Consider the following 10,851-nt stretch of genomic DNA (forward strand, 5'->3'; position numbering starts at 1 on the left):
TGAAATAATATGTAAAATAATATGTATTTAATAAAAGTAAAAGTTAACATGACACACAAAAGTAAATAAATTGGAAAACTGTTATCATTCATAATTCATTTAAAAAATCCATTTATTTTAAATATTTTCATGCATTTAAAGATTTATTTATTTTTGATTTTGCCAGTTGCAGTCTTCAATAAACGCCACTTACACTACAACTGCATACAGACAGTTCAGTCAGTACTTAGGGAAGGAACATATCTTAATACTTGTTATGTATGTGTAAGTGTGTGCAGTGTGCGCTGATCCGATGTGTGAGCCAGCAGAATATTATTTGGACAGGTTATAGAAATCACATTTCAAGTTAAAATTTTACCCACTGCTGTATTATTTCAGAACATATGGCCCTGATTTTCATCTCGATTTGGTTTATTATCATCGCTCCATGTAATGTAAATCTTGTTGGCCAGTGTCCGATAATCAGCCACGAGCTTAACGCAACACACAACCTAAAGGATTACCTAAAATCAGATTTCTGAAGCAATTTCAAAAGATTAAGTACTTAATGTACAAATTAAATCACCCACTCCAAAATTAATCTTGCATTATTTCTTGCTGCAAGCATTCAGGAATCAAAAAAACAAGAGTAATAACTTATTGTGAACAACTCAACTCAGTATCAGTATTTGTGCTGCCAGTATTGGACACCAGGGTGTCTCACTACTGCCACCTGCCTACAACTACTGGAACACTGTTCTAGGCTGTTAATGAGTGAGGATATTTGATGTGTATTTTTTAAACTTTTTCTACTTATAAGGCTTGATGTGTTGTAAATTTATATTTACAAGAGTGTTACTGTGCTTACAGAGGGTGTAGTTTTGTTTTGGACTCTTTAGGGGTGTTGGTGGTTGTAAATACCTTCTCTTGTACGACTACACACGTGCCTCGGTTTGACATATTTAGGATGTGCTCGGCATACATGTGGGGTTTTTCAAGTTTGTGTGTTTCAGCATATGTGTGTGAGAAAGAAACAGAGTAAAACAGAAAAGAAGAAAACACAGAGATCGCTTTCCCAAATGTCCAAATGTGATGCAGCCGACAGGTCGTGAGTTGCCCCCGTCTCCTTTTATACAGCATAACATTCAACATTAATGCAGCGGTGTCAAAGTCACATTTGTACAAAAAATAAAATAAAATAAAAATGAACAAATAAATATTTGTACTGATGTTTTCAGGGAGTTTGATTGTTGTTCTACTTCCATGTAGTGATCATTAATAAGTGCGGTGGTGAAGTTTTAAAAGATTTAACTACATTTACAGTTACGTAGTTATGGAAGCTACTACTACTTCTGGCTCCTTTATGTGGCATCTAAGGCTTACAGTTACTTTGATTTCATATTATATTAATTATGCAGCAAGATGTGTATATTTTTATAATATTCTTTGTGTAAAAAATGCTTAAATTTATTAGACCACCACCCAGTTAAGGTTAATGCCACAGCTGTCCTAAATTAACAGCGTTGGTAATTACCAAAACATATTTTTTTAAGGTTTCTGTAATGGTTAATCCACCAGAGTCTGCAAGCTTCATACTTGAAATGCTAAAATACAATTGTTCTTGTACCGCTTTACATAAAAGCAGAAAAAAAAACATAAAGCACGTTATTATTTTTGATTCAGATATCAGATTAGTTAGAGTTACTTACTTTCCAGTTACTTAAAGTTACTTTACTTTCCTAAAATGTGTTTTACTGGGTTGAATGGCGATTAAATTCGATTAAATTCTCCTAGGAGACGTTTACCAGCTCAAATTTGGTTATAAAAACTTTATTATTAGTTATGATCAGTTATCTGCCTAATAAATCACTTTTTTGAGGGAGATATTTCCAAAATATTTGTTCTTTTATGACAGGTGGTCTGACAAACTTGTTAACCATACATATTTACATACAATAGTAGCATTATTGTATGTGAATAAGGAAATTTCATGTAATTTGCTTTCGTGTGAAGTGTATTTTTGGCATAATTAACATAATATGTTTGCAATACCATAATTCCTTACTCATTGCTACACATAACTTAATTTATGGACATCTATGGTTTGATTTCATTGCATCTGTGGGTTGGGTGGATTGTTTGGGACTTATTTCACCTGCTGTATATATGTGTGTTTGTTTTTTAGCCTGCACCCCTTTGTTCCTTTGTCTCTTCTAAAATCTTTTCTAAGATCCTCACGTAGAACCCAGACACAGGGAAAGTTATCTTCTCAGTCAAAAATGACATTTATGGATATTATTTCTTTTTAATATTAATAGCAGGCACACATTAAGTGCAAAAATTACCTTTTTTAAAAAATTAACTTATTGTAGCATAAAGCTGATGCGCTGATATCCACATTAGACACTCTGAAGAAGAAACAGTGGATACTCAGATAACACTGTAAATTACTCATCATCATCATCATCTTCCTCCTCGTTATCATCTTCATTATCATCGTCATCTTCATCATCGTCATCTTCATCATTATCTTCATTATCGTCATCATCATCGTCATCATCATCATCCTCAGTGTTAACTTTGCCAGAGAGCACGTCTTCAATCCAGTCCTCCAGCTCCTCAGCCGTGGGCAGATCCTCCTCATCATCCATTTCCATCCACACACTGTCTGCCTGCTCACACACACACACACACACACACACACACACAGATCAAACAGTGCCCGTAAAAACTGAGCACAGCATGTGTCGTCGGTGTCAGGGACTTACATCAGTAACATTAACAACTCCGATCTGTGGTCTGAACAGATCCACCTTGAAGGTCTTCTCCCAGTAGGGGATCAACTGAATTGAGTCAGCAGGACAGAAAGAGAGAGAGCATGAGGCCTGAACATAATCTATATTTTCAGGTTTCCCTTTTTTGTGCGTGTGTTTGTTTCATCTCTTATTGGTCTGCTTCTCTTTCTTCTCACCAGTGGAAAGTCATCGGGATCAATCCAGACGATGCTCAGCTCAGGTAGGTGAGTGTTGTCTCTGGCCACCTCTTTTAGGATTTCCAAAAATTCATAACCATCTAAAAAATAAAGAAAAAAGAAAATTAAAAAAAACATCCTAAAACTTTCTGAGAATCTGAAAAAAATCTACCTCTATAGGCTGACATATGGTCAGTGTTTTGGGGGCATTATTTACATTTATTTATATGTATTTATTCATTTTAAATTCCATACCTTTTACAATTTTCATTTTACATAAGCAATCCCTGAGGACTGAATAGTTTAGCCTCCCATATCTACAACAAATATGCTCAGCATCTCATGTTTACACTCAAGTAAAACAGCGGTCCATCGTTATGTAATATGCTCTCACCAGGATCCTCCTCTTCTGCAAAGGCCACAATGTGAATGCCCTCAATATCATCCTCCTGAGAGGAAGAGACCAAAATGTGAATTTCTTTAAAGCGTTTGGGAAAACTAAAATTAAAATGATTAATTTGCTCACCCAGGTCTCAAACATATCTTCTGCACGCAGCTTTCGGAGTGTTGGTCTGACAGCACAGAAAAAAACATTCAATGTTAGAATGAAAACATATCTTTATACTTTACTAAAGTCACAAAGTGTGACATTAGTCTTTTTTTACCGCCTGTGTTCAGTTATAAATTCCACCAGCTCCTCCTCAGAGTGAGGTTTGCCTGGGATGGACATGGGCTCCTCCATGAAGGGCTCATAGAAGTCTACCTCATTTAACTTCAGACTCAGCTCTTTGGCCACCTACAGCAACAAAAACTGACCTGTCAGGACTACACATGCAAGTGTTTCATTGCCTTATGTGTTTGTTTGTAACTTACAGATTTCTCAAATGTTGCAAAAAACTTGATGTAGGGCTGAAACTGCTCAGCGGCTTCTTTAAAAGCTTCATAGTCTAAGGTAAAAAAGAAAGGGGAACAAAGAACAAGTTAGTTTATTTAAACAGTTTTTTTCTTATTTTTTGGACGTACATCTGTTTGTCCTTTCTTTGTCCGATGGGTACTTGACATTTCCACAACGGGGAGCGGAAATAGCTGAACTTTGACCTCAGCTTATTGCTCCCACAGCTGGTCAGATGGGATGTATCTGCAAGTTAACTATACTACGCTCAGTTGTTCCACAGCGTGTGAAAGGGCGGCCAGGCAGTGGCAGCTGCGTGTGCATTAGCGGTAAAAATGGATCTGTAAATCCATGGAGACGAGTGGGTTAAAAATCCATGTTATAATGAAGGCCATGGGCCACAGAAAGTCCTTCACAGATCCATCTAACAAGGTGAGTTTTACAAATATACACACTCACGCTCAGACTCTTCGCTCTTGAAGTAACCAATGAGACGTATGTCTTGCTCCATCCTGTCAAAAGCTCGCAGCTCCAGAGCATTTCCTATGATTTCCACTGGTTCCTCCAACAACTAGAATAAAAACATAAAGCAAGAGGAGAGGATTGTAGGGTGTGACTGGTGGTGATTAGTGCAAGCAGCTGGGAATCAGCCCTTAAGCAAGTTTACTTACATCCAACAAGAACTCGGCCAGAGTGTTAGCAGAAAGCAAACCATCAAACTCGATCACTCTATCAGCCTTAAAAACATACATGCTCCCCTCTTCCTCTAAGCCTGCGATCAGAAGAAATGATAAGACATTAGATTCATTTAAACACCTAAAGTCGTCCAACTCTTAGCAAAAATGACTGTGAGGTTAAATAAAAGACTAAGTCTGTACCACTACCAATACTCACCCAGTTTCTTTGCTATCTTTGCGTCTTTGTGGGAGTCAACCATTCCAAACCCGATGTCCTTCCCCTCCATAACCTGAGCTACAAGCTGCAACCAACACAAAAACATCACAGAGGACTAAATTGTAAGAACAGGACTTAACACATAGCACGTAAATAGGCAAGACAAAAAGAAACTTTCATTTTGGCTTCTGAGTACTGGAAAGAGTAATGCAGGTTGGGTTAAAATGTTAAATGGGACTGTTTGTGAATGGAAGCTTTACAGCATGACCAAAGTTGGCAATATGACAGAGGTGTCCAAGCTGCCCACACAGAGATACGGTTACATAATCATTCAGACTGCCTTGTTCTAAATATAGCCAGGTAAGTTTATACGTATGATTGGCCTGGCAGTTGTGGTGTGAAATAAGGTGGATGAGCTTCACTAATACTTTGATTAACTAATAATCAAAATTGGTCAAATTAATACATGTTTCTAAAGGACGTCTGCTTTTGGCAGAAAAATCTACTTATATAAGCACTTTCATTTCACATGTCCATCCATCCATCCATTTTCTTCTACTTTTCCACTTCAGGGTTGTGAGGAGGCTGGAGTCTGTCCCAGCTGTCACAGGGTGAGAGCTGTGGTTGCCAGTCTTTCAAAGCACTCTTTCTTCTGCCCTGACTTAAAGTTCATTTCAACAACTTTCTTTACTTTTACATGCACAAACAAAATGTGCCACAACTTAATCCTGTCTCTGGGAATTTATATTTTAATTTTCCCCTGTTATATAGTGACATTACAAAGTGTCATTACTTGGATATACTCAAGTAAAAATAGACTTATGTAAATGTATTTTGTCCATGATGGGGACAGACCTCAGGATACTACAAATTGTAGATACTGGGGGTAAATAAGCTGATATGTGGCATACTTGAGCTTCTTACTTAAAACCAGTAGACTGTGATCAGCTATTACAAATAAACTGTGCATGGTGTCATGTTTGCCTTATTGAGTAGCCACATGGCCTACCTGTTCTGACTGCACGTATGGGCTCAGGTTGCCTTTAACATTTCAAAGAGCAACATGTCCTCCACCATGTGTAATACGAGACAGGTAGAATGAGCAGTTTCATACAGGATTCACAAAGACAGACGGACTAAAATCTCTTATATAGGCGTGTCTCCAGCTGCTTACTCAATCAAATAAATACCTTTAATATACCAAAGAAGAGAAGGTCGCATCGCCCTTCAGATGTGTGGCTTAAAAACATTATATAAATGAGCTCTTGGACTATTTCTGCCAGCAAAGAAGAATCACGAGTAGAATAAATTTCATGCATTTCTGTGAAAAGGAGGCACACACTGAATTGGCTGAAATAACCTGAAGTGGCAGCACTGCATCTCATTGGACTTCTGTGCACACAATGACCTTGAGGAAGCTCATATATACAGAGATTAAAATGGAGAGCTGTGGAGTTTTATAGCTCACCAGGTCCCTCTCTGCTTATTGTAGCACTAACATAGAGTCATTTATGAGTCTGTTTGATGGGATTATGAGCGCCCTCTGTCTCACACCACTGTCACCCCACCAAATCATATGAGCTTTCCTTTCTGTGCTGCATCTCCTTCAGTGCTAACTCAACTTTCTTTAAAGTTATCTGCACTTTTCACCCTGACCTTTCAAATCTTTTTCGGCACTGCATGCACTGATTTCTTCTTCCTTATACTTTACCTCCAGCACCAACTCAGTCATCTGGTGTTGTTTTTGCAGTTCCTTGCTGTCTGCTATGGGCTCATGGTAGAACAGGCAGAGCATGCTGTGCTGCTTTAAAGCTTTCTTGTAGTTCTTGTCATTGATATCAAGAACACGGTCTTTCCCGTCATACTGTGGCAACTCCAGGCCTTTCTCAGACAGGGCCTGAGGCACAAAGTTTAGGCAGGGGAGCAAAAACAACCACAGGGAGAGCATGGTCCAGAGTTACCACACACCCCCAGAGTATGATTTAGTTTCACAGTATTAAGAAAGTGCACGGTCAGAAAGGTCACCTATAAGGCCTATGAAAGGATGAGGAAATGTAAGAAATAGAAATATTGCTGGTCCGTCAGTGGCAGTTTGCAGGCATCCCCCGATGTCCAAAGAAATCCAAAAATTTAACGTATCCTCCGGGCCAAGAAACTCCTTTCGTCATTACTTCTTCACGCCTGCAGACACAAAGGCGAAAGAGGAGTACTGCAAGGGCTGCAAGACACTGGGGGTGGATACCATACATAGCAGCACTCCCCTTCCACTACTCATGCAGGATAGGCCCATTTTTAGGAGACCAGTTGTTTGAATGCTAAAAATAGAACAGCAAACTGAGAACAGAGGATAGCGAAGGATGACAGTCGGGGTTTAATAATGAGTTACAGTACTTGCTCACTGTGATGTCTCTTTGGGAGAGTTAGTAATGTGGGACAAGCACGCTGAGCACTAGAGATTTGAGGGTTTAGCTATTCTGAGATATCGATGAGGACCAAAAGTCCACAAGGAGCTTGGTGCTACAGTGGAAAATGTTGGTGTATTTTAATGGAATCTGGCAACAGATGCTCAAAGGACAAGCAAATAACAGAACAGTCACTGTGCTGCTGTCCAGTGTGTTGATAATATAACAGCTTTTGTTTTGGCTGGAATGTGATTGAATTGTTATGTCACACTGGCTTCTCATAACTAAATGTACCTCAAAAGATTTTAACACAATTTTGCTAGTAAACTCCATCTTTAATAACCACTGAAACCGCAAAAAAGCATTAGAAACACTTCTAGTGTCTTGCATTCATGCTCCTGCTTGAAGTACTATAGGTGCTTGTAAGATCTCGGGATAGAGGTACTGCTGCCCACCTCAGGCCAAAATATGTACGGGCTGCTGACAGACCTTTTCTTAGCACTTTTGGCCGCAGCACAGCAGGAATGCATGTGCAGGTGTGATTACACAAAGCTGAATCTTTGAAAAATGTGCATGAATGTCAGAATGTCTTTATGTTCGCTATGCACTTTTGCTGCTTTGGAAACTTTAGACTTCTGATACTTCAATTACATTTTTTTAGAGCGCCATTTATCAAGTAAAGTTCTGCCCGAAACTCACAGCCCATACTTACTTACAACAAGGGAACACTGACTGTAATTTGAGTAGATTAGTAAAGAAAATGAGATAATAGGTGCCATCTGGACACATGCAGCACTGGCTACACAATGCAAGGAATTCTCAACTTTTGTGCACAATACTAAATAAAACATTCTGTGTACCTCCCCCTTTTCTTTTTCTTTATTTCTTTCTCTCTCCCTCTCTGTCTTATCTAAAGGTATGTTTGTGTGCATGCATATATGTAAGAGTAAAGAAACAAGAGCTCAAACTGCAAAATCTTTATATGCTTCAAAGCGCAACATGTCATAATCTACATTTTTTTTCCCTAATACATTTCCAGTATTGCATTGTTATACATCTACATATAAGCAGTCTTTCAGAATTTCATCTAACAGGTTAGCAGTAGGATATCAGGAAATAACCACAAAATCTGCTGTTGTGCTCATTAGTAATGGTAGCTGATTAATGATGGCTCTTTTTTATATGACTTTCTGTTGGTCTTCACAGCAGAGATTTGCTGTGACCTCATTTTGCCCTCATTATCTAGCCTCAAAATTAGCTATGACATCGCCCTGCTGTTTTTGAGCAGTCCAGTCGTCCTTGATGTATTGGTGGTAGGGGTCGTTAGAGTGCTCCCTCCTTTTAGATTTGACTGTGCTCACCAGCATGGCCACAATAATGAAGGCAAACATGCCGATCATCACGGCGAGATACCAGATCACGTCCCTGAAGTTCTCCTCAGCCAGAGTCTTGTCCAGAGCGTTGCCTGCAGCAGTCACATTGCGCCTCCAGTTATCCAGGAAGTGACTCAGTGCGTTGGTAAGGGACGTCTCAAGATGAAGGGTCAAGTTTGACCAATTAGTCTCACTCAACTAGTCGAAAGAACCACAAGATTTTTATCAAAAATTGAAAAAACATGGAAAATTTATTTTATAGCCTCATTTGTTTGCTTTAAATTCTGGAAATCCAAAATGTGCATTACACAAACACAAAAAAATAAAGAAAAACATAAAGAAAAAAAAGAAAAAACAGCAAAGAAGATATTCTTGGGTATTCTTTAATTCAATTTTCATTCAAAGTTGAACTTTCAATTCATTTGATTTGAGTCAACAGTACTAAACTGTTTTTTATCAGCGTAAAATGTAAAACACTGCAAGTCTCATCAAACTAACATGATGTTAGGTTTTTTATTGTTACACTGAAATTCTTTCTTTAATTGCTTATAAAAGAAAAAGCATAGAAAAATGACATTTCTCTTGGTAACCAACTAAAACATGCACCCTTCATGTGCCCTTTTGAATACACAAAACAACACATTTGCTATCAGGTGAGAAAATGAGTTTTCAGAGCTCAAAAACACACAACAAGTAACAGTGCGTTATTTTTCCTTTATTTATTTCATTTACTGTCACTTGAAGACAAATTTGCTCTGAAATATACAGAGATAGATTTAACAATTTAACATTACTGAGTGACAAAGATTATAAACATTGAAGCTTCTACTGTACCAACCTTTTGCCACGTTTGAGAAGGCCACATCATGGAACTGATCTGAAAATCACTTTGGAATGAAAGCAGAGAAAAACAGGGAGAAAGCACAAGGAGCACCGCCGGTCAGAGTAACCTACGAAGTAATTAGCTCACAGAACGCTGCTTATATTTTATTTGCTGTCTTTATCTTTCATGTGTGTGTGTGTGTGTGTGTGTGTGTGTGTGTGTGTGTGTGTGTGTGTGTGTGTGTGTGTGTGTGTGTGTGTGTGTGTGTGTGTGCGATAGTGAGGCATGACCTTGAATAAGGCATATTAAAATGTTGATATTTGCTTTGGATACTTGAGACATAAGAGTGCTGATAGTGGTTAAAAGGTGAAAAACACACATTTATACGCCCATTAATTACCGTATAATAAAAAGAAATAACATCATTTTATTGTTATTTCTTTGGCCTGACTTGTTTGAAATGTAATTCCTCATTTGCCCTCATAGAGGGAGCGCAGTATAAAATTGAATGATAGCCAGTCTAAAGCAGTTTTAAACAGGCTTACCCTAGATGGCAGCAACACATAATGCAACACATTTAAGAGCCATACACATGTGTGTATATATATATATATATATATATATATATTTTTTTTTTTTTTTTTTTTTTTTTAATGAATTACCCCAGTATATCTGTTATCAGATTGCAAACACTGCTTGACTCCATATTCAGCGAAAAACCAAGGAATTAAAATGAAGTCCTTGTTTAAAGTAAATTTTCCGGTACAAGCTGTCAAGAGCAATAAGAGGTCCATTGTCTGTCTCAAGGACAGTCCAGCTTTGTGTCTGTGTGTAAAAAGGAATTCTTGATAACGTACTTTATAACTGTTTGAAAGGCTGGTGTTTTTGCCCCACAGAGCCACATTGCTGTAAGGAATGACTCCCACTATATCTGATCATTTCCAGATCATTCATGCTTTGCATTGCAGGACCAGCAGTTGGATAGCATGCTGACTTTCTTCCCTGCAAACACAAAACTTAAGGAATATGGAAGGTTATGCACAAAGAGCATTAGTGCAACGAGACACACTGAAAAGAGGTGTCTCTAGCCTAAAGGAGAGAGACAACAGAAGCAGAAAAGATGAAAACAGTAAGTCTGTAACCTGATAGAGATTCTGTGGAATATGTCTTGCAAAATTCCTCAACCAGTGTGCCAAAAAGAAAGAAAAAGGGGGGGAAAGAGTCTTTAAAAGTAAAATAGAAACTGAGCCTTATCTGCTTTGCAAATGTAGGTCCTCCTGCTAATGCTCTCCTCGTGGAAAAGTTACAGGCTGATGTCTGATGGAAATTTTCATGTGCAAATCGGATAAAAGGAGATTTTGCACAGTAAAAAAAAAAAGTCCAAATGTTTCAGGGTCTCCACGCTGACCCTGGATTTTTCCTTTGTTTCTCTTAACTCTGGTCAGTTTTCAGACACTTTTCAGGTGAATTTTTCCAGTTGGCTCAGTCTGATGAAAGCTCCTTACAACACAATATGT

At 38.2% G+C, this 10,851-nt stretch overlaps 2 protein-coding genes across 2 annotated transcripts; both read right to left on the minus strand.

The window, feature by feature from the left end:
• Window positions 1-130: 130 nt before the first annotated feature.
• casq2 (calsequestrin 2) lies at window positions 131-6,966 on the minus strand. Its single transcript, XM_039600356.1, has 11 exons — window positions 6,448-6,966; window positions 4,737-4,821; window positions 4,514-4,614; window positions 4,302-4,413; window positions 3,824-3,897; window positions 3,616-3,746; window positions 3,477-3,522; window positions 3,345-3,399; window positions 2,951-3,051; window positions 2,748-2,822; window positions 131-2,651 (listed from the first exon to the last, which is right to left on the minus strand). The coding sequence occupies exons 1-11, from the start codon at window positions 6,682-6,684 to the stop codon at window positions 2,427-2,429; spliced, it is 1,242 nt and encodes a 413-aa protein (XP_039456290.1). The 5' UTR covers window positions 6,685-6,966; the 3' UTR covers window positions 131-2,426.
• A 1,134-nt stretch (window positions 6,967-8,100) lies between these two features.
• LOC116329165 (potassium voltage-gated channel subfamily E member 2-like) lies at window positions 8,101-9,485 on the minus strand. The gene is made up of 2 exons (XM_031751143.2): window positions 9,350-9,485; window positions 8,101-8,709 (listed from the first exon to the last, which is right to left on the minus strand). The coding sequence occupies exons 1-2, from the start codon at window positions 9,377-9,379 to the stop codon at window positions 8,377-8,379; spliced, it is 363 nt and encodes a 120-aa protein (XP_031607003.1). The 5' UTR covers window positions 9,380-9,485; the 3' UTR covers window positions 8,101-8,376.
• Window positions 9,486-10,851: the final 1,366 nt, after the last annotated feature.

The sequence above is a fragment of the Oreochromis aureus genome, linkage group 16 (genome assembly GCF_013358895.1).
Source record: "Oreochromis aureus strain Israel breed Guangdong linkage group 16, ZZ_aureus, whole genome shotgun sequence".
NCBI classification, from domain to species: Eukaryota; Metazoa; Chordata; class Actinopteri; order Cichliformes; family Cichlidae; genus Oreochromis; species Oreochromis aureus.

What these genes read in the sequence shown, in the direction of transcription:
- casq2 (XM_039600356.1), bottom strand. Translation starts at nt 6,684, where the DNA reads ATGCTCTCCCTGTGGTTGTTTTTGCTCCCCTGCCTAAACTTTGTGCCT. An exon ending in AAAGATAGCAAAGAAACTGG is followed by an intron (nt 4,615 to 4,736) that starts GTGAGTATTGGT and finishes TTCTGATCGCAG; the next exon opens with GCTTAGAGGAAGAGGGGAGC. An exon ending in CAAGAGCGAAGAGTCTGAGC is followed by an intron (nt 3,898 to 4,301) that starts GTGAGTGTGTAT and finishes TTTTTACCTTAG; the next exon opens with ACTATGAAGCTTTTAAAGAA.
- LOC116329165 (XM_031751143.2), bottom strand. Translation starts at nt 9,379, where the DNA reads ATGATGTGGCCTTCTCAAACGTGGCAAAAG. An exon ending in CTTCTCAAACGTGGCAAAAG is followed by an intron (nt 8,710 to 9,349) that starts GTTGGTACAGTA and finishes TCTTTCGACTAG; the next exon opens with TTGAGTGAGACTAATTGGTC.